The sequence below is a fragment of the Ursus maritimus genome, assembly GCF_017311325.1.
Source record: "Ursus maritimus isolate PB19 chromosome X unlocalized genomic scaffold, ASM1731132v1 scaffold_X1, whole genome shotgun sequence".
NCBI classification, from domain to species: Eukaryota; Metazoa; Chordata; class Mammalia; order Carnivora; family Ursidae; genus Ursus; species Ursus maritimus.
In genome coordinates, this window is record NW_024423319.1 from 30,989,291 (window position 1) to 31,013,204 (window position 23,914).

Here is a 23,914-nt window from a genome sequence, read left to right on the forward strand (position 1 = left end):
GGGGGGGGGGGGGGGGGGGGGGGGGGGCGAAGAACAGAGCGCAGCCCTGCCCACTCCTTGGATTCACCCGGAGAAATTGGTGTTGAAGTTCCAGTGTCCAGAACGATGAGAGTATACATTTCTCATGTTTTAAGCCGCAAGATTTGTGGTGATCTGTGATGGCAGTCCCGGGAAACCAATACGGACTCTAGTTTTCTGAGTCCACAGCTTTGTAGAGTTTTAGAGGGGCCTGGGGTCCAGCAATGGTTAAAAACCACTCCCTTCCAATCTTTCCTCATTAATATCTTTCTCCCTCGTCTTGTAGGACAGGAAGAAGTGTGAGGAATGACACACAACGCGACCAGACCCCCGAACCACAGCTCTCTGCAGGTGATATGGTTCTTCGGTCTCTCAACTCGAGGACGGGGTGCTGGGTCGCCCTTCTGTGAGCTCCTGGGTGGACCTCTCCTTTGTGGATGTGGCACCCCTGGCCTCAGAGAAGGAGCAACCGCACGAAGACAGCCTGCGGGGCTGTCCGGGGCCAGTGGTCGGAAGCCAGTGGCTCCACATACTAGCCTGCGGGGGCTGCCATCACGAAGTCTCACAGATCGGGTGGCGAAAACCAGACATGGGTGTCCTCGCAGTTCTGGAGGCTAGAGGTCCAGATCAAGGTGCCCGCGGGATTGGTTTCTCCTGAGGTCTCTCTCCTTGGCTTGCGGAAAGTTCTACTCTTGCTGCCTCCTCGCAGGGTCGATGCTCTCTGTGCCTGCTCTGCTGTTCAAATTCCCTCTTCTTTTTTTTTTTAAGATTTTATTTATTTATTTATTTATTTGAGAGAGGAAGAGAGAGTGAGTGAGAGGGAGAGAGAACCTCAAACAGACTCCGCACTGAGCACAGAGCCTGACACGGGGCTCGATCTCACAACCCTGAGATCACAACCGGGGCCGAAACCAGGAGTCGGACACTCAACTCACTGACCCACCAGGCGCCCCTCAAATTTCCTCTTCCTATAAGGACCCCAGTCATATTGGACAAGGGTCCCACTCTCACAGCTTCATTTTGACTTAATCACTTCTTTTCTGGGCCCATCTCCAAATACAGTTATAGTCTGAGGTACTGGAGGCTAGGGCCCCCACCCATGTACTTTGGAGGACACGATTCAGCCCATCACACATTATTTTCCCTTACTTTTGGTTCTGGGAAAGCGTGTCTCCTTTCCCTAAGGTACAGTGTGGCCAGGAGGTCCCTGTGGGACTTTGGGGGCTCAGGGTGGTGAGGGCCGGCACTGCCCAAGTGGACTGCCCAAGTTCAAGGTTGTTGCTGTTGCTTGTTCTTGACCAGTGATGCTTGGAAGTAAGTGAACAGCTGGATGCCCATCAGCTCTTGCCGGGTTCTTCTTCAGCCTGTCAGGATACCTCGCCTGCTCCTTCCTGCTTTCTTATTTCCAACCCTACTACTTAGAATCCCTTGGAGGATACAATCCACATTTGGAGGATACAATCCACATTGGGAGGCAAAGCCCCTTCCATCTCAGGACTGTGGCCTGTGTCCTGTGGATGGAGCAGCGCGGGGTGGGGGTGGTAGAGGTAGGGGGAAGGCAGGCTGGTCACCCTGCAGTCAGCAGTGATGCTGGCAGAAGCTTCTGGGTTAACTTCAGACCGCTCCTTTGGCTCCCCAGCACCATGACATCTGACCCTGGCCTCTAAGCAGATTCTTTTTCTGAATTTGAATGGTTTCGTCACCAAGTCAGGTGATCTGCAGCCGGACCTGGTGGCATCGAAGAAGACCAAGATGAGACCTCAGAGCTCTGGCAGAAATGTTGAAGGGAAATGGATGGTGTAGCAGGTGCCCGGGTTGGGTCATTAGAACAAAAAGAGGGTCTTTCCACGTGGCGCTGGAAGGAGCACTTGCTAAGCTGGCCCCAGTCGGCACCCCTTATCTCTGACTTCATGTTTTGGGGTGTCCGGGGACACTTCCAATCGCAACGCTTCAGGCTCTGGTGGCTCTAAGGAGGCCACATCTGATTTTCCAATTGCAAAACATAAACTTTAAACAAACTGACAGTCAGGAGCTAAAACTTTTCAATCAAAGCAGTAATAGCTACCTTTGCTTGCCTTGCTGCTCTTTATCAGGAAATTTCCATCCATTATGTCCCTTAAGCATCTCCAGCAGTCCTGTGGAGATAATAGCTAAGGGCTTGCGGTCACTTCACACCAGAGCTCTGGCTCATCGGAAGTCAAAGCCAAACAGAGATGTTTCCAAAAGACCCTTTCTAGACGGAGCAGGGACCCCGAGGGTGGCATGTTTCATGAAAATATTCCACAAGACGGTGATAATAAGGTATTTTTAGACAAACAAAAACTAAGAGAGTTTGTCACCGTCAGACTGCACTAATGGACATTCTAAAGGATGTACTTCAGGGGGAAAATTATCTTAGAAGAACGAGATGCAGAGTGGAATGGAGAGCAAGGAAAGTAATGGTATGTGGGCAATTCAAGGGAACGTGGATGGAAGAAGGAATCATAAAAATGTCTGTTCTGTTTTCTCAAAAATAAACTTGAAGTACCTTATAATATGAAAAGACGTCAGGAGCAGCATAAATGGAGCTCAAGTTTTCTAAGAAGCTCGTTTCATATTGGAAGCGATTTAGGTACTTATTAAATCTAGGCTTTTATCAAAGGTAATTATGTATGTAGAAAGTAATAGGATGTAATTATTAAAATAATAGCAACAGAATGTAAATCTTCAAACTAGGAGAGAGGGGGAAATAATTGAAAAATTTAAAAAATCTCAATTCTTTTTAAGTCAAGAAAGAAGAGGCAAAAGAAACACAGGCGGAACCAATGCAAGCGCAAAATAAAATGGTAGCTTGGAAAAAAGGGGTAGCTCGAAACCCCAATGTATCAATAATTTTATTAAATGTTTATGAGCTAAGTGCTCAAGTCTTGTCAAATAGGAATATTAAATACATCCATATGCTGTTTGGGAGAAACAAATCCAGGGCGCCTGGGGGACTCAGTCGGTTAAGCCTCCAGCTCTTGGTTTCAGCTCAGGTCATGATCTCAGGGTGGTGAGGTTGAGCCTTGTGTCGGGCTCCGTGCTCCGTGGGGATTCTGCTTGAGAGTCACCTCTCCCTCTCCCTCTGCCTCCACCCCCCCCCCACTCACACATGCTCTCCTCTCTCTCCCTCTCTAAAATAAATAAGTCTTTTTAAAATAGAGAGAGGGGCACCAGAGTGGCCCTGTCGGTTAAGTGTCTGACTCCTGGTTTCGGCTCAGGTCGTGATCTCAGGGTCCTGAGATCAAGACTGCTTCCTGCTCCACGCTCTGTGCAGTCTGCTTCAGTTTCTCTCTCCCTCTCCCTCTGCCCCTCCCCTCCCCTGCACTCAAGGAGAGAAATCCAAAATATAAGGATACAGATAGGTTGACAATAAAAAGATGGAGAGAGATAAATCATACAAATACTTATGTAAGTGATAGAAAACGTGTGTAGTGATATTCATATCAGAAAAAAGCCACTTAAAAAGCAAGAAGCATTATTAGAGATATAGAAGGTCATTTATTTCATCATGATAAAAGACTCAATTCACCAGGAATGATTGGAATGATTGTGCTTTTATAACAAAACCTCAAACTATATAAAGGAAAAGTTAACTTCCTGGGAGAAATAGACAAATATACAATCAGAGTGCGAGGTCTTTCCCCACCTCTCTCAGTAGTTCATCAAAGAGACAAAAAACATGTCTCTAAGGATATAGAATTTTTGAACAACATATTTAGTCATTTGAGCTTATAGCCAATGTATAGAACACTGCACCCAACAACTACAGAAGACACATACAGGACGTTTATAAAATTTGACCATGTAGTAAGCCAGAAAGCAAGCCTCGACACATTTCAAAAAACTAGAATCTGATCATAATGCAAATAAGTTAGAAATCGATAACTATAAAAGATAGCTGGGAGATCTCTGCATGTTTGGAAATTAAGATACCCATTCGGAAATAACTGCTGGGTCAAAGAAGAATGATAGTGGAGTTACAAAACATTTATAGTTGAACAATAATGAAAATACATCAAGGGGCGCCTGGGTGGCTCAGTCGTTAAGTGTCTGCCTTCGGCTCAGGGCGTGATCCCGGCGTTGTGGGATCGAGCCCCACATCAGGCTCCTCCGCTAGGAGCCTGCTTCTTCCTCTCCCACTCCCCCTGCTTGTGTTCCCTCTCTCACTGGCTGTCTCTGTCTGTCAAATAAATAAATAAAATCTTTTAAAAAAAGAAAATACATCAAAACTTGTGGGATGCATCTAAAGCAATGCTTAGAGAGAAGTATCTCTTAGCAACGACGAAAGGCCAAAAGCTGATGAGTTAAGTATCCATTTGCAAGGTTTAAAAAAAGCAAACAAGGTAATCCCAACAAAATTAAGAAAACAGGAAATTATAAAGAACAGAAATTAATGAAACAGAAAGCAAACAAAACAAAACAAAACAAAACAAAAAAACCACCTCACAATTCAATGTCCTCTCTTGACACTTCCATTCGACATTGTACTGGGGTATGATCTAATGATTTACAAGAAATATAGATTCCGTCATTCAGAGGACCAAAATACATTCCTCAGATATATTGAGTCTTCAACCTCAGTTCCTGTAAATGCTTCAGAGTCGGAAAGGTGAAGTGGGTGTCTTGTTATTAATGAAGGTGACTATTGGACCCCACACAAGGGTAGGGGCTGGTCGCCAGGAGGACCAACCAAGTGATTAAAGTGTTGGATCTTTCAGTTCCACCCTCTCTGGAGAAAGGGGAGGGGCTGCAGTTTGAATCAGACAATGGAGAAAGGCTTAGTCAATCGAGACAGTGTAATAAAACCTCCGTAAACCCCCAAAAGGACAGCCTTTTGGAAGCTTCCATGCTTGGGAGACCAGAATGCTTCCACGTGCCACGGAGCCAGGCTCCAAGCTCCACGAGGACAGAAGCTCCTTTGTTCAGGGCCTCACCTTATGGATCTCTTCATCTGCCTGTTGATTCGTATCCTTTATCATATCCTTTCATAAACTGGTAAACGTAAGTGTTTCCCTGAGTTATACGAGCTGTTCTAGCAAGTTCATCAAACCAAAGGAGGAGGTCATTGGAACCTGGAATCCATAGCCAAACAGTCAGAAGCACAGGGAACAGCCTGGGCTTGAGACTGGTGTGTCTGAGGTGGGGGCGGGGGACCCTCTTGTAGGACTGAGCCCTTAACGTGTGGAATCTGATGCCATCTCTGGGTAGACGGAGTCAGAATTAAGCTGAATATTCGGACACCCTGGTGGTGTTTGAGAATTGCTTGGTGTTCACCGGGGGACCACTGCCCCATGTTGGAATTGGGTCTAGGAACCCTAAAAGCTGGGGGTTCTAGCCAGGGAGATTAGGCCAGAAAAAGAAATACATAACATCCCGATTAGAAAGAAGTAAAATGATCTCTATTTGTAGATGATATGATTTTGTACATAGAAAAGCCTAAGGAAACCACTGAAAAACTACTAGAACAAATCGATTAGTTCTGCATGATTGTAAGATACAAGATTAATATACAAAACTCAATTGTATTTCTATACACTAGCAACGAACAACCCAAAAATGAAATTAAGAAAACAATTCAATTTACAGTTACATCAAAAAATAAAATATTTATGAATAAATTTAACAAGTGTGAGACTCCTACCATAAGAAACACAAATTGTTGCTGAAAATAACTAAAGATCTAGGGGTGCCTCGCTGGCTCAAGTAAGTACAGCATGTGACCCTTGATCTCAGGGTTGCAAGCTTGAGCCCCCCATTGGGCATGGAGCCTACTTAAAATTTAAAAAAAAAGAAATTAAAGATCTGAATAAATGGAAAGATATTTCATCTTCATGAATTGGAAGACTTAATATTACTAAGATGGAGACCTACAAATTCAATCTGATCCCCGTCATAATTCCAGTTGGCTTCTTGGTAGAAATTGACAAGCTGATGGTAAAATTGATGTGGAAATGCAGGGGACCCAGAGTAGCCAAAACAATCTTGAAAAAGAAGAGCAAAGCTTGAAGATTCACACTTCACAATTTCAAAACTTATAAAAAGCTACAGACTCAAGACTGTGTGGTACTTGCATGAGAATAGATATACAGATCAGAATAGAATAGAATTCAGTGTCCAAAAATAGATCCATACATTTATGGTCAATTGATTTTTGACAAGGGTGCCAGACCATTCATTGGGGAAAAATAGTCTGTGCAAGAAATGACACAGGGACACTTACATATCCACAAAGTAATGACGTTGGACCCCCACCTCACACCATGTACACAAATCAATACAAAATAGATCATAGGTTTAAATATAAGAGCTAAAATTATAAGACTCTTAGAAGAAATCATAGTAGAAGTATATATTTGTGACCTTGAGTTAGGCAGAATCTTCTATGACACCAAAGCACAGGCAACAAAAGAAAACACAGATGAACAGACTTCATCAAAGTGTAAAAATTTGTGCATCAAAGGACACTATCAGGAAAGGGAAAAGAAAATCCACAGAATGAGAGAAAATATGTGCAAATCGCATATCTGATAAGGGACTTGTGTCTAGACTATATAAAGTACTTTTATAACTCAATAATAAAAAGACAAATAATCTGGGTGCTTGGGTGGCTCGGTCTGTTAAACATCTGCCTTCAGCTCAGGTCATGATCTCAGGGTGCCAGGATCGAGCCCTGCATCGGGCTCCCTGCTCAGTGGGAAGTCTGCTTCTCCCTCTCACACTCCCTTTGCTTGTGTTCCCTCTCTCGCTGTCTCTCTCTGTCAAATAAATAAATAAAATCTTAAATAAAAAAATAAAGAAGACGGACAGCAACAAGTATCGGCAAGGCAATGGACAAACTGGAATCCTCAAATATTGCTGGTGGGAACGTAAAATGATACAGCCACTTTGGCAATTTTTGGAATTTCCTCCAAAGGTTAAATACAGAATTACCATACCATGCAACAATTCCACACCTGGGTGAATTCCCAAGGGAAATGAAAAAAAAAATATATATATATATCCCTATCAAAACTTGTACACGAATGTTCATAGCAGCATTACACGTAATAGTCAAAAGGTGGAAACAACCCGAATGTCCATCAACTGGTGGACGGATAGAAGGAATGAAGTACTGATCCACGCTACCACACCCATGAACCTTGGAGACGCGGTGCTAAGTGAAAGGAGCCAGTCGCCAAAGGCCACAGATTGTATGGTTCCATCTGTATGGAATGTCCAGAAGAGCCAAATCCAAAGAGACAGAAAGTAGGCTAATGGTTGCCCGGGGCTGGGGGGAGGAGAGAAAAGGGGGCGACTGCTAATGGGTACAGGGTTTCATTTTGAGGTGACGGAAAAGTTGTAAAAATCAATTGTGATAATGATTGTACAGCTCTGAATATATTTTTAAAACCACTGAATTGTATACTTTAAAAGGATGAATTGTATGAGTGTGCACTGTATCACAATAAGGCTGGGTTTTTTTTAATCATTTTTTCATTTTTATGTATTTATTTTTTTAACTAGGCTCTACACCCAACGTGGGGCTCGAACTCACGACCTGGAGATCAAGAGTCTCATGTTCTACCGACTGAGCCAGCCAGGCGCCCCTACATTTTTATTTAATTTTTCAGATCACTTTAACAGCTGCGTTTTTTAAGAATTTTAAGTGGCTTAGATTTTCTTTTATTCTCGAAGTATAGTTGACATGCAGTGACATGCAGTGTTGTGTTAGTTTCAGGTGTACAATGTAGCGCGTTGGCAATTCCACACATGACTCACCACAAGAGTGGTCTCCATCTGTCACCATACAGATGTTATTACAATATTGTCGACCAAATTCCCTGAGCTGTACCTCTCATCTCTGTGACTTATTTATTTTATAACTGGACGTTTGTATGACTTAATTCCCTTCATCAATTTCCCTCCCCTTACCTCCCGTCCGGTAGCCACCAGTTTGTTCTCTGTGTTTCAGGGTCTCTTTGGTTTTTTTGTTGGTTGGTTTTGTGTTTTCGATCCCGTGCAGGAGGGAAATCGTATGCTATGTGTCTTTCTCACGGATCAGATCTAGAGCGAGAGAGGGAGGAGGGTGGTGTGCAGAGGTGAAGGCAGGTGGGAAAGCGCTGGGTGCCCCCTTGTCACGGGAGGCTGGCGGGGTGAGCGGCGGATCAGGCTGCTGGCCATTCCGGTGTGTGCAATGAAGGGCACACTGAATTACGGCCTGGAGGCTTGGGTTCAAATGGCAGCTCTGCCACTCTTGGAACAATTCATCAATCTCTGGGCATGTCAGTTTCCTCGTCTAAAGGGCGGACGTCCTAACAAGGGTAGCTTTTTCATCAGACTGTCGCAAGGATCAAATTAAATCATCCTGTAAGAGCACTGTAAAGGGTGCCTGGGTGGCTCAGTCAGTGAAGCATCTGCCTTCGGCTCAGGTCATGATCCCAGGGTCGTGGGATCAAGCCCTGCATCGGGCTCCCTGCTCAGCGGGGAGTCTGCTTCTCCCTCTCCCTCCACCCTTCTCCATGCTCGTGCTCTCTCTCTCTCTCAAATAAAAAAAAAGCACTGTGAAAACTGACGGTATACAGAAAGATGGGGTTATGTGTTTGCTTGCATTCTTTACTTGTGTAATGCGGGCCCCTGGGACGGTGTCTGGCTCACAGCAAGTTCTCAATAAACGCTTGTTGAATGAATGAAGAATATATGTACTAGACTAGGAGTACTGACTATTTTGAAGACTGGGTGCTCGTGATAAGCAAAGGTAGCAGACAGGCAGAAGTAAGTTTCTGCACCCTTCTCCTTGGAGCGCCGTCGCCGTCCCTTGACAGGGAGGTGCCCTGGAGGTATGAATATCCAGTGTGCTCATGCTACCATGTTTTCCCGAGCCCCGCCCACTCAGTCCCGCCATGAAAAGAGCAACGGCGGCCATTCATCAAGAGCTCATGATGTTCTCGGCACTAGGCTTTGCGTGCACATCCTCAGCTTCATCTTCCAATCTCACCCCCACGTGTAATGACTATTTTTCTTGGGGGAAAAAAATACATGTTAATGGCTCTAAAGCTTGAGTTTTCTCACCGAAGCTGTAAGGCAAATCTTACTACAGACGTTGGCTTGGTTCCTGTGGGAGTTTCTTTTCTCAGGGCTCTTGTAGGCACAACACAACCCCAAGCTCGATTGTGCGTGGCAGGGGGCCCAGCTACCATAGCTGTGCCATCGGGCCTGGCTGTGACTGACGCGGGGCAAAAGCAGGGGCAGGGGGCGAGCCATTGGGGCTCTTCTTCCTGAGGTGGTCCCCAGTGTTGTGACGGGCCAGCTAAAGACCCCGACTGTTGATGGGTTCCAACGTGCACCAGGGCACCGAGACTCATCTCTTTCTTTCACGGCTACATCGCTGGGACACAGCAGCTGTCATTCAAATCCAGGTAATCTCTTTTCAATGCTCTGTGACATTTAAGGGAGCAGATGGAACAACTTGTCAAATGCTTGGCCGAAGCTGCTCACCTGGGCCCACAAATCCTTCCCCTCAGCCAACAGATTTTTCATAAAGGAGCGCTAATCTCTCTGGCTTACTGCCCTTTGCAACCCTACAACCTTAGATGCCAGGGCCATTGGCTAGGTTCAGAACCCTCTGGTAGGCTCTCCCATACTGCCACCTCCATTCTTCCTTTGTAATTCTATCACAGGTAGAAGAATAGAACTACTTGTTGATCGCCTTGGGTCTCCCTAAGTGCCCCCAAGTTCCATGACAGTAGATGGAATTGACTACCTTCCCCGCTGGACCCACAGTGTTCAGCGCCGGGCCTGGCCCAGAGCACGTGCTTAATATTTGTCGAAGAATGAAGGGATGAATGAACGAACAAGCGAGAGAAAAGTAGAATCAGATTAATGTGGTAATTGTTCTCAAACTTTGAAGAGCTGTCATATGGAAGAGGGAGGATTTTTTTTCATTATCTTTTTCTTTTGAAATAATTTCAAAGTTAAAGAGTGGGTGCACCCAATGTTCATAGCAGCAATGTCCACAATAGCTAAATCGTGGAAGGAGCCGAGATGCCCTGCAACAGATGACTGGATTAAGAAGTTGTGGTCCATATATACAATGGAATATTACTCAGCAATCAGAAAGAATGAGTTCTCAACATTTGCTACAACATGGACGGCACTGGAGGAGATAATGCTTAGTGAAATAAGTCAAGCAGAGAAAGACAACTATCATATGATTTCTCTCATCTATGGAACATAAGAACTAGGATGATCAGTAGGGGAAGAAAGGGATAAAGAAAGGGGGGGTAATCAGAAGGGGGAATGAAACATGAAAGACTATGGACTATGAGAAACAAACTGAGGGCTACAGAGGGGAGGGGGGTGGGGGAATGGGATAGACCGGTGATGGGTAGTAAGGAGGGCACATATTGCATGGTGCACTGGGTGTTATACACAACTAATGAATCATCGAGCCTTACATCGAAAACCGGGGATGTACTGTATGGTGACTAACATAATATAATAAAAAATCATTATTAATAAAAACAAATAAATAAATAATAAAAAAAAATAAAGAGTGGGTGCAAGAACACTAGAAAGAGGGGCACCTGGGGGGCTCAGTCGGGTAAGCCTCCGACTCTTGATTTCGGCTCAGGTCATGATGTCAGGGTTGCGGAATCAAGCCCCGCATGGGGCTCTGTGCTAGGAACGGGGTCTGCTGGAGAGTCTCTCTCTCTCCCTCTGCCCCTCCCCCTGCTCGCACTCTAAATAAATAAATAAATAAAACCTTAGAAAAAAAAGAATACTAGAAAGAATCCTCCTAGGCTATCTATCCAGACCTCACCAATTGCAAATATTTTGGGACTCTCTCACTACTTATATATTAATGTTCTTTTTTCTGAACCATTAGCAGAACTATCGTGTATGTCATTCCACTTTTCTTCATGTTTCAGTGGGTAGTTTCCAGGGACAAGGACATTCTCAGAGATAACCACAGCACGGTTATCAAATTCAAGATCTACAGTCTACAGTCCTTGTTCCAAGTATTGTGTGGAAAACTTTTTCTGTTCGCTTTGGTTCCCCAGGGTAGAAGTTTTCACAGGTAGATAGATACACGAGGAAGCTGATTTTTGACCATAGAATGTAAAGAGTGATCTAAAAAAATTAGAACGGACCATCAGAGAATGAAACGGCCTCTCTCCAACAACAGAGAACTCCCTGTCGCTGGAGGTGTTTAGAGGGAGACAGATTACCTGTCAGGAACGAGGGAAGAGGAGCTACGGAATAAGTGTCTTTCTGGATACGCCTCTGCAAACGAGCGGACTTATGTGCAACATTCTCGGCTTCTTTTTTTTCCGCTTAGCATTTCTAGTGTCAGGGTTGGCCCTTTGTGTGTGGCCGGAGTAGCCAGTCTTTTCCATGGCATGGTGTCGAAGCAACCTCGTTCCATCAGCCCGATAGTCTTTCCCCTGACATGTTCTATGAACAGGTCAGCCCTGAAATAATACTAATGTGTATTATGTGCTTACGAGGGGCCAGCCACTGGTTTAAAGTGCTTCGCAGGTGTTAACTCATTACGTCTCCAAAAAACCCCCAGGATGTAGCTACTGTTATCATCCCTATGTTACTGATGAGGAATCTGAAGTTCAAGTAGGTGTTTAGTATCTTGTGTTGGTTCAGATCCAATGTGTTAGAATATTTAAGACATTATGTTCCAGTTCAAATGAGTGTATGTGGAGATTTTAAAAATTGGCTCAATTCCTAGAAAGGGAAAAAAAGTGAAAGAAACTGAAACATGGTACTTCAAGACCTCAATATTAGTATTTCTTTATCTTCTTATATGTATTCTTTTCCCAAAAGTTCAGGCTAATTCAGAGTTTGGGGGGTTATTTTTGTTGTCGTTGTTGTTGTTCCATATATTTTTGAAAGATTTTATTTATTTGAGAGAGTGAGTGCACACAGGGGGAAGGGGCAGACGGCGAGGGAGAAAGAGTCTTAAGCAGACTCTGCACTGAGCGCGAAGCCCGATGCGGGGCTTGATCTCATGACCCTGAGATCACAACATGAGATGAAATCAAGAGTCGGACACTTAACCAACTGTGCCACCCAGGTGCTCCTGGTTCTATATTTCTAAGTTTCCTGATTTTCTGATTGTTGTTGTTGTTATTGTTTTTATTTTAAACACATACTTTTCACTTTAATTGATATAACAGTTCCAGACTCAAGACTCTCCTAGGGACTGTCTGTATAAAGCCAATGATTCTCCCTATTGCACTGTCATCCCAGAACACAGAGGAAACACGACCATAGCTCCTTATTTCCCAAGCCTTGGGGATTTCATCATATTTTTCAGAATAGTTATCTCCTGGCCGATTCCTACTAATCGTTCAAATTTCAGCTTAAATGTCAGAAAAGTTTTTGCTACCCTTCAAGATGGTCAGATTGTGGTCCAATTGCCCTGTTACCTGCTCCCACGGCAACATCCATCTTTCCCTCAGAGCATCCATCACATGTCATACGACTGTCTTCTGCCTTTACAGTTAGACCGTCATACAACCTCCTGAGGGGCCGCATCTGTTTTCCTTCCCAATGTAGCTTCAGCGCTTAGCACATTGTAGCCACTCAATAAATGTTGAATGAATGAACCAAAACACGAAGACCTGGTTCCACTCCAGAAAAGGAGGTTGGCAAAGGAAAACATCGAGGAGAAAGCGGTGCCGCTGGAGGTAAAAAGAAGGGGGCCCTGGTATCAAAAGTCAAAGCCAACGAGTGACTTGGTCAAAATGAGGGATTCGGTGGGTCCGGCAGAGAGCTGTGGTGCCAGCCAGAACTTTGGTCGTAGCTACGTGACAGCAGCAGCGGCAGGAAAGATCTCAATTTGGCGCTAGCATGCCATAGCTGGCCAGAAGTAGTCTGCTGTCGAGGGTCAAACCCTTCCGGAAAGAAAGGATACTATGGAACACGTGCCCCTGTAGTTTTCTTCGTTGGGGATGGAGGAATAGAGCTAGCCTAACGAGTCTTCAGGGAAGAACTATAAAAGGTTTTCGAGAGGAGGGGTCTTGGTGGCCCCCAAATCATGTCCCCTCTAAGTGGCAATCACAGAGCTGCCATTAGCATTTCTCCATGCAGCCCCCAGATGGCAGCAGTGTGTTACTCTTGAGCGGCAAGCTGCCCATAAGGGCTCTGCCCTGCCATCTTGCTTGCCATCGCACGACTGCCCTGTAGCAAGCTCAGATTCGGAGTTTCTTCACCCTGTGCCAAGAGGCTTGCAATGTGTCTTCTGGGAGTGAGCCCACTGGTCTTTTCCTGGGGGCTGGCTCCCAGCAGCCCTGACTCTGGAAGTTGCTTTCCTCTCATTGCCCCCCAGGGTGCGCTCCAACCCTGCTGGAAATCGTGACCCAATGGCTCCCTCCAACAATCCACAGTCTACATGTCCAAAACAGAATTTGTATCTCACGCGCCCCCTCCCTCACCCCCACTCCAGCCTTCACTTCTCTATAGCATCTTGAACATCTGTCCATTCATCAAGTTCTGGTGAGTCCACCTCCGAAACATTTCAGATCTGAGCTCTCTTTTCTAACTCTCCTGGCACAGGAGAGCCTCACCACCGCTCAGCTAAGCTCCTACCTCATCCGCTTATCTCCATCGTCTTCCTCCCACAATCCATCTTGCCACCATCTGTGACTTTGCCCAAACTCCGCCCAGGACAAGAATGCCCCCTTTCATGAATCTGTTCAGATTCTCCTCACACTTCAAGGTGCAGATCATTCTTTCCACAGTCTACTGAGCTTCATTTGGACCTCCTCTGATAGCTCTCATTTTTCACCCTCTGCCTTGAAGATTATTCATTATTTATATCTATGGAAATCTCCCTCCTTCCCTTAGCCCAGGATGGCAACTACGTGGCACAAATTCTTCAAGTCCTCCCCACCAGTACCCAATGAGGCCTTGCTAATGGATCTTAGCTGTCTTTCTGCCAAGCCTAAACTCAATCTCAAAATCCTTCTCAAAACAGTGTCTCCAGGCAGACAGAGCTGGTTCACCAGACGGAACAGATGTCCCCTCCCTACCTCGGACTCTGAGAAACAATGAGATGGAAAGCAAGTCCTATTCTTTGAACCCACCGCAGCATCTTGTACCTAATCTATACTCATTTAAATGCTTCTGAACGAAGGAATAAAGCAGTGGACTAGAGCAGACCCTGGTAGCAGGAATGCTGCTCCCAGACTCCACGGTTCAATTCATTCATCTTTTTTTCACTCTAGTGGATCTACTCCAACTTACCAAAAGCTGCATGACTAAGTGTTCACTCATCAGGTGGAAGGAGCACGTACTTAACCACACATAATTTTCCTCGGCCTACCAAGCAGACTCCTAAGCCTGTTTTTCCAGCCTGCTTTCCAATTTTCAGCACGTTTAAAAATATCCTAAAGGGGTCGCGCCATTTTGGTCCTAATGAACCCATGCTGAAGAGTTCTTTCATTATCACATTTCCAACATGCTTATATTGGGCCTTATCTCAAGGGGGGAGAAATGATACAACAGAGAAGTGCTTTCGATTGCCATGTGCATGAACATCCCCTACGTGTATTAAAAGTTGGCATTTGGTTGTGTGGGGGGTGGGGCAGGGTGTGTGTGTAGGGTTGTTTTTTTTTTTTCCAAGGAAAACTGGGTGTTGGCTGTCTAAGAACTTCTGAATTTCAAGGCTAATCTTGAGTTTTCACTTATTTTATGGGTGACTTACGGTCCTTATCGAGAATTTCCAGAGCCCCGTGGCATACACAGGTGACACTAATGTGCAGTACAGCCATCTGGAAGGTGGGGGGGAGCTACTTTGTGGTGACAGGGCCATATTCATGACTAGATGCCAATGCAGTAAGGTCTTGAGGGCCAAACAATTGTTTGCTCCTAAATCCTTGCCCCTATTAATAACAAAGCGTTGGTCTTCAAAAATCCATCATGAGCCTTGCTCAATCCTGATTCAAACAAACTATAGGGAAAACAAGTGAGATAGTTGGGGAAGTGTAAACACTGACTGGATATTTGATAATATTAAGCAATTATTGTTAATTTTTAAAAGTATGATGATGGTATTGCAGTTTATTTCCTGATTGATTTTTGGTACTTCGTGTTTTCTTCTCTTACCTTTTTGGACGAGGTCTAGCTAGTCCATGATTTTCACTTTACTCATCATTTAACTTGGCAAAACTTTGAAGTTACCGGTTACTAAAGATTCTGGAAGCTCTTTAACGGTTTGCCTATAAACCTTTTCATCTTATTTACATCTATTTAATTTACTTGTTCTTAATTATGTTTAGACTACCCACAACACTTTGGGAGGCACTGGACAAAGTCAATCATCATTATTATTATTTTTTTTTTGGTGACAAATTTGCAACTGAGATAACAGGAACTTACGTGATTTTCAGTAAACACAGACAGAACAGAAGCTGTATATTCAATCCCGATAACTCTAAAGACACGTCTATTTTCATTAAAACCACAACCTTAAATTAGCTTTGATAATGAATATTTTCCCTATTGTAGTTTTTCTTTTAAACAAAAGTGTCGTTAGTTTTCAGAGATGTGTACTGAAGTATTTACAGATGAAATGATACAATGTCTGGGATTTGCTTCAAAATAATTCATTGTCTGCGAGATGGAGACTGGGTGGAGGTAGAGACGAAGCAAGACCGACCGTGTCGATCACTGTCGAAGCTGGAGGATGGTCACTCATTGTAACAATCTCTCTACTTTTGTTTATGTTTGAACTTTTCCATAATAAAAGATTTTGAAAAATACACCATGAAAGCGGTAGCATGATTTTGGAGAGGCTTCTCGGACGATGAATCTTACCCAGGAGTAGGAACCCACAAACACGTGGGTCTTCCTTGACCACATCAGAAAGGATGAACAGATCAAATGTCTTGTATCAGGAGGCAGAGGCAAAGAGGGACGAGAAATGAGGCAAGGGGAGTCTGAAAAGAGAGGAAGGTGGGAAAGGCCTGGAACATGGACTCTTGCCAGACTGGACAAGCCACTGCCTGTTACTGAAGGACAGCACTGGGGATGGTGGCAGCTGGAGAGAGAATTCTAGAAGAAAGGAGTGGGACTTGGAAGGGGGAAGGTATCCTGTCTATGCATGTTGGCGGGGGGCTGGTGGGCTGCAGCTTGAACATCCAAGCTGTAAAGCAGACTCACGTTTGGGGGAGATCTGTCCTTGTCTCCCCTCCGGTGCTTTCAGAGACAGTGCGGAGATAAGACATTTGGAATTCATTCTTAGTCCAATTCTCAAGTCAAACAATAACTCATAGAATCACCTTCTGGTTTTGTCTGCATTTTCAAATCTACAAGTCTTAGGTCAGCTGCTCTTTTTCTATGTCTGTTTCCGTTTATTTTCTAAGAAACGACCCCAAATTGCCATTTTCTTAGCTGTGAATATTAGACCTGAAAGGCCCCCTGTAGATTGCTTACCACTTTTTTCCTAGGTGAGAAAACGCAAACTAAGAGAAAGGAAGTGACTCGCCCAGCAGGCATGTGGTAGGTGCTCAATGGCGATCTATTGAGTCTGGTAGCGATGCGTACTAATTTGACTCTACCAAGAAATTAGAGCTGGCATCAGGTCTGAGGGGTTGATGCCCATGTCTTGTAGTTTTCACGTCACTGCTGGTCGAAAGAAAATGATCAAATCAATAGAGAAGGCAAGCTGAGGCTGTTCCTGGCTTAGGTACCTTCTTCCTCTATGATTCTAGTTCTCGTCTCCATGGGGCCCCTATGTGCTGGCAAGGCAGCTCCTGGGTGTGAAGCCTACAGCTAACCCAGGCTTTCTCCTCGGGCTGAGGCTTGTCAATTGTCTGTTAGCTTCCTCAGTGCCCCCAGGTACTGGCCAGCCTTATTTTGGGCTGCGTGGCAGGGCGCCCATTAATCCCCGTACATTAGACGTTCACACTGCACTCCCATCCTGAGAAAATGGTTAGTGTGGGCTCCAGACAACCTATTGTACTGAAAAGGAGCAGCTACCTAGCATTATGTTTCCAGTTTTCATCTACCCCAGGGGAAGGAAGGAAAGGGAGGGAGGGAGACAGAAAGAGAGAAGGGAAGAAAGAAAAACTACTTTTGATCTGGGGCACCTGGGTGGCTCAGTCAGTTGGGTGACCAACTCTTGATATTGGCTCAGGTCATGATCTCAGGGTCGTGAGATCGAGCCCCACGTGGGGCTCAGCACTCAGCCGTGAGTCTGCTTGAGATTCTCTCCCTCTGCCCCTCCCCCTTCCACTCTCTCTCTCAAATAAATAAATCTTTCAAAAAAACCTTTTAAGTGTTTTTAGAAGCCTAAAAAGAGTTAAGATTCTAAATTCCTAAGATTCGAGTATAGAATTCTTTTTCTAAAACCAGTGCAATTGGAAAATGTCGTGCCACTACCAATTCAGTCCACTGAAGGTAAACAGTGTAACATGAGATCGTAAAAGCAAGATACACTGCTGCTACCAGGATTCTCATTTTCACGTAAGGGAGAAGGAGGAGCGCCTGGCTGGCGCACTCAGTGGAGTGGCAACTCTTGATCTTGGGGTTGTAAGTTTGAGCCCCATGCTGGTATAGAGATTACTTAAAATCTTAAAAAAAATGATATGCACAAGAAGGCATATCACTGTGAAATTTTAAAACACTAGAGAAAAAGAAAAGTTTTAAGCTTGCAGAGAGAGAAGAGTTACACCCAACAAACTGGAAATCAATAAAGGAATCAGACTTTTTAAAAGCAACACTAGAAGCAAGAACATAGTGGAATATGGCTTCCAAAATTCTGAAGGGATATTGTTTCTAATTAGGAATGCTTCACCTAGGGCTAATTTTAATCATATGTGAAGATATATTCAGACACAGAAGGGTTTTATTAAAAAATTACCTCCCTCGTGGGCGCCTGGGTGATTCAGTCAGTTAAGCATCTGCCTTCGGCTCACATCATCATTCCAAAGTCCTGGGATCGAGTCCCACATCGGGCTCCCTACTCAGTGGTGAGTCTGCTTCTCTGCCCCTCCCCTGGCTCGTGTGCATTCTCTGCATTCTCTCTCTCTCTCTCTCTCTCTCTCTCTCGCTCACTCTCTCTCTCAAATAAACAATCTTTTTAAAAAATACCTCCCTCGCCATTTTTCTAAGGAAGTTACCACAGGGTGTAGTCCGGCAAAACCAGGGCATAAAGTAAGAAAGAGGACCAGCTGAAATGTGGAAAGCAGAGTCAAACAAAGAAGAAAAACAAAGGGTGCTCCCCGGATGACAGCTGGGTGGCAAGCCTGGAGGGCAAACATTCCAGAATGGATCAGGAAGCCAGCAAACTCCACGAGTGAGCATTGTCTCCAAGAAAAAGAAATGGAACTCACTGATTACGTGTGATAGGTGACCATGCCGAGGGGTGTTTTGTGGTTCTGTCAGCAAGTTTGGGGATGAACTCATGACAGGTACATAGAAAAACAAGTCAAACCAAAAAAGAGACAATTTGGGGGAGATAAGATAAAGGAAATACAATTTAATGGTACCATACATGGATCAACTGTGCACAGCGATCATACAAATATTGCAAATATTGAATATTTTAACCAAAATTTTTTGTATTTGCAGCAGTGTGAGTGCACGTGGTGTGTGTGTGTGTGTGTGTGTGTGTGTGTGTGTGTGTGTTGGGGACATATAAGAAAGCTAGTTCCTCATCTTCCATAGCAGAAATTCAGAAATAGGTAATTTCTAAACCTAAATAAAAATAAGAAATATCATTCCGTATTCGGGTGTTAGATACCAAAAGAACCAGCTAAAAACGTTAAAAACAGTTTAAGACAACACAGCTTTATTATCTCACACTTCTGTGGGTCAGGAGTCCAACAAAGTATGATTGCATTTTCTGCTTGGGGTCTCATAAGGCTGGGCTCCTATCTGGAGACGCTAGGGGGAGAGTCTGCTGCCAGGCTCATTCATGTTGTTGGCAGGATCCAGTTCCCTCCAGCACTTTCTAATGGCCTCTTCCATTCTCAAGCCCACAACAGCACTTTGAGGCCTTTCTGTGCTTTGATTCTGTCCTCCTCTTCCACTTCCAGCCAGAGAAATTTCTCTGCTTTTAAGGGCTCAAGTGATTAGATTGGGCCCACCCAGATAATCCAGGATAATCTCCCCCATTTTAAGATCTATAATCTTAATCACATCTGCAAAGCCCCTTTTGCCATGTAACATAACATTTTTCACAGGTTCCAGGGATAGGGTGAGGGTGTCTTTTCTGGGAGAAGGGTTAGGGGCAGTCTTGGGCCAGAGAACCACTGTTTTTTTATAAACCCTGTGGTATTCTTCAACTTTTAAAATTATGTACATGTTTCATTTTGATCAAATAAAACCCAAAATGTTAAATCCAATGACCAAATTTACAAGTATGGAATTCAAAGGGACTCTGTCTTAGGTAACATATTGAATGTCATTACACAAGGAATCTATATTACACAAAAACCCATTTTTGTGTTTCTAGGCAAAATGACCTAAGATCTGCAAAGCATGGTAAGAAATAGTTGTTAGGCATAATCATGGCTGGGCCCTTGTGAAAATTCTGATTTGGATGGACCACAGGGCTAATCCCACATACCTATTCCTCTGTTCTTACTGTTGTATTAAGGGACCCACTCTGGTTATTTTTGGCAGTTACTGCTCCTAGCTAGCTACTTCCTGTATCAACAATCGGTGACCGTAAATGCATTTTCTTGATATGCAAAACAAGTCATTATCTCAGTTTTTGTTGGCTGTCAGAATAGAGCGAATCTAGTCCAGTCTCCTCATTTTACAGATAAGAACACTGATGCCCAGAGAGAGGAAGGGACCTGCCCGTGGCATTGCTCGTGTTTGCAGCCAAGCTCCCCTGTGCCGAATGAGTTCCACAGCTTACGGCCACCGTTACGAACGTGGGACGGGATGAAAAATCACTAAGACTAACATCTTCATCTTATAGATAGGGAAGCAGATGCAAACAGGAAGAAAGCCTGCCCAAGGTCACTTGGAACTCCTACATTCTAATCTAGGTTACTTTGCCCTGTGCAAAGCACATTGAACAGAACGCACAAATGGGTAAGAAGACGCTGTAAAAAGCTCACTTAAATGGTTTAAATTCTCAAATCGCTTCCATTTGATAAGCAATTTGGCAACAATTTGAACTAAAATGTTTCTTCTTTAGGTAGCTTTCTTCTTAGGACAAGTAAATACATCACTGGCCTTCTAATACAGGCTCTAATGTCAGGCTGACTTGGCTTCCAATTCTGTCTGTTATTTACTAGCTGGGTCATCTTGCGTACACAACTCCATCCACTTTATTTTACTTTTTTTAGAGATTTTATTTATTTGAGAGGGAGAGAGGGAGGGAGAGTGCACAAGCAGGGGGAAGGGCAGAGGGAGAAGCAGACTCCCTCCCGAGCACAGAGCCCTACATGGGGTCCCATCCCAGGACCCCGAGACCATGACCCGAGTGGAAGTCAGACGCTTAACTGACTGAGCCAGCCGGGCGCCCCCCACTCAATCATTTCATGTCTCAGTTTCTTCATCTGTAAAATGAAGATAACAATGCCACCTAGCTCATGGGAGTCACGTGGGAATTTAGTGAAATACTACATATAACTTGGCACCCGGTAGCCACTAACTATTTTCTCTTTTTATGTCATGTTTAGACCTAATAAATGTTGAAAACTAGCAGTGAAATATTTTCCTGTTGCTAATAGTAAACTAATAGTGTGACGATTAGGAAAGACGGTTAAAGGCCAAAGAACCTTCAGGAAGAAATTGTCTCGGGGATTGATGTCAAAAATATCTAGCACATCCAAATGCCAATAAAACTCCTCCCTCGCTTAAAGTAAAAGCACGCCAAGATTTAGCTACAGTATTTACAAGAAACTTACTGCTTGATCTCATCAGTGGGCTTTCAAAGAAGAGTCTCTGAAAGAAATGTTCTTGTTGCCTTGTTTTCTCCTGAAACTACTAATGTCCTGATGGCACAATGTGTCTCTCATGTGAGCTTGTAAACGAGCAGGACTTCATGGAAATGACAAATGGCAAATTACTCTGGAAATCAATGTACCTCAATCATTCTGGCTTCTCTCCCCGAGACAAGGTGAACATGTTTATGACTACGAATACGTGTTTGCCAGAGATCTCATAGAGATATGCAGCCTCCAGGGTCTGCGCTCAAGTGTCTTCCGTCATAATACTCAGTATACCGATGTATTAAGTAGCAACGCTTTCTTATTAAAAACACAACTATACTTACCTGGAGGCAGATTTCCAGAATCTTCTTGGATCATTCTAGATAGTTGAAGAAATCACCTCGCCGACATCAGCAGCCCCTTACCCACCCCCTAGGTTTGGATCTTGTAAAGATTCAGGGCAATGAATAAATGTGGTCTGGCTAAAGACCCACTCCTACAACTTAACACTGATAAATAATAAAAACTCAACCAAGTACATTTTAAAGGTCTAATTGGCTTTATTATTTGATTCATGAATCCAGCAGCATCCCACCTAGTAAGCAGAGAGGAGTTCCAAAGAGCCACAGAAAAGAAAAGGCTTTTCAAGGTGAGGGGTGCCTGGCGGGCTCAGTCGGTGAAGTGTCTGACTCTTGATTTCAGCTCAGGTCATGATCTCAGGGTCGTGAGATCGAGCCCCGCACAGTTGGTTCCACGCAGGTGTGGAGCCTGCCTAAAATTCTCTCTCTCGCCTTCTGCCCCTCCCCCATTCCCCTCACTAAAAAATATTAATAACCAAGATAGAGAAGGAGTGGAAAAAAGGAAATTATTAGCAAGGAATCCATTGTTTTAAGCAAGGTCACCCTCCCAAGGGGAACGGAAAGGGTCTATCAGTAAAATTCCTAGTGCTGACCAGGAAATCCCACAGTGACTGGTTAAAGGTTACATTCTGGGAGGCTGGGACCGCAGTTAGGTTAGGTATTAAGTCTTGGCTTACTGACTTGGGTAAGTGACACCATTCTGGGCCCGTGGTTTTCTTTTAACAACACGAATGAGAAAAAAAAACCAAACAAAACCCTCCATGACATTGAAACCATTTTGCTGTATTTACAGAAAATATGAAACCACATTACCATCTCTTAAGAGGACAGCTATTGAAAACCGATTATTAGTCTCAAATCTAACCTGCTCATGGGATTGATTTCTAACTGGGGGTCCCGCATCATGTATACCATGACAGTCTCCTTAAGAATGCGCGTGTGTGTGTGCGTGCGTGCGTGCAAGCACGTGCACACGTGTATTTCTTTTTTTCCCATAGGTTTCCTGCCACTGGTTGGGGGTCACAGTCGGGTTGGTGACGACAGACGTTCTCCCCCCGGGGTGGGATGACATCATTGGCAACAGGCCAGAGCCGCTCCGAGCTCTAAGGTGGTGTTGGTGAAGGTCACGCCCTTGACTCTGGTGACACACAGCTCTGCTGGGAGGTGTTGCTGTCTTGGTAACACTTCTTCGCCAGGAACACCCAAACCATCAGGTATGTCAGGATGCAGACCCGCAGCAGCCGGCAGAGCCACCCCCCGCTTCTTGTCTTGTCTTTGGCAAGGACATACTTTGCCGTCCCGTAGCTGAACAACGAGGATGGCTCGAGCCCCTTGCAGCCGCCCGCCCCGCGGAGCTGCCTCAGCTGCACCTGTGGACCCAGCTCTTGCTGCCGGGCCCCCCACCCCCGCACTGCACCCCACGGTGCATTTCCCTTAATTATCACAACTACAATTTATCAAATACTCCCCATCCCTTTAGGTACCGCTGGCACAGGCGGTGCTGATATTAAACTCGGTGTGTGCTCTTATCAGAAAACACGCGCGGACCGAGAACAGCAGACAAGCTTATGAGAAACAACTGTAAGATAAAATAGCTGTCTTGGATTTTTTTTTTTCTGCAACGTTTATTCTTTTTTTTTTTTTTAAGATTTTATTTATTTATTCGACAGAGAGAGACAGCCAGCAAGAGAGGGAACACAAGCAGGGGGAGTGGGAGAGGAAGAAGCAGGCTCATAGTGGAAGAGCCTGATGTGGGGCTCGATCCCTTAACGCCGGGATCACGCCCTGAGCCGAAGGCAGACGCTTAACCGCTGTGCCACCCAGGCGCCCCAGCAACATTTATTCTTTTAACTCCAAATTTTCCGCCACCCACTCCTCACAATGCTTTACTCCAAAATAAGACCAAAGGAAAACAGGCAGGTGACATACAAAAAGACAATATTTATTTCACTCAAGCTTTCCTATAAGAAGTTAAACAAAATGACCCCTAGTTGAAGGCATTACCAAAAATATTCTTAACATTGTTTCACGTATCCCTTCTGTGTCCAGATAGAAGAAAAACTTATCTGAATCAAAGAATGAGAAGGACCATCCTTACAGTGGGTTTACTTAGGTAGGTGGAAGGAAACAAAATCCATATAGTTTAGGCATAACATAGCGAACGAACCTACGAGTTTCCGACAGGTGGTGGAAATCCCACTGATGCGTGCAAGTTCCCGAGAGCTCCCAACACCTGGGGGTGACTTTTCAGCAGTTACAGACCAGCCACAGGTATTCCCGTAATTCACTGCCCCCTTTTCCCTCGACTATCTGATGGCTCAAAGCGGAGAATGGAAACCAAATGCAATGTCCTCGCTCCCGGGCTGTGACTGTCACCATCTGCAGGCCCTTGGGTAATCGTAATACCAAAGCATCCCCCCGCCCATTGCCATCTAAATAGGATACCAGGAAAAACGGCCCTGGGTGAGGCGTGCTGGTGTTTTGCTTTCCAGAATTATAAAAGACTCGACTAGGAGATAACCTCATTCCGACACAGGAAAACCAAATGTTCTTTCTCGAAAATCGTAGAACAAGGTGGGATGTCTACTCTGCCTGTCTCCCACCTCAATCTGACCTAAAAAAAAAAAA

General features: G+C 44.6%; 1 protein-coding gene across 2 annotated transcripts in view; it reads right to left on the reverse strand.

Annotated features, from left to right (window-relative positions):
* IL13RA1 (interleukin 13 receptor subunit alpha 1) overlaps nt 1-23,914 on the reverse strand; it is a 78,907-nt gene that overhangs the window by 807 nt on the left and 54,186 nt on the right. The window contains exon 11 of one of the 2 annotated variants that reach the window (XM_040628784.1): nt 18,500-18,732. The exons of the other annotated variant lie outside the window; for it this stretch is intronic. Coding sequence (XP_040484718.1) covers nt 18,727-18,732 — 6 coding nt within the window. The 3' untranslated portion in view covers nt 18,500-18,726. Of the gene's footprint in view, nt 1-18,499; nt 18,733-23,914 lie in introns of those variants that run through there. 2 annotated transcript variants of the gene reach the window in all.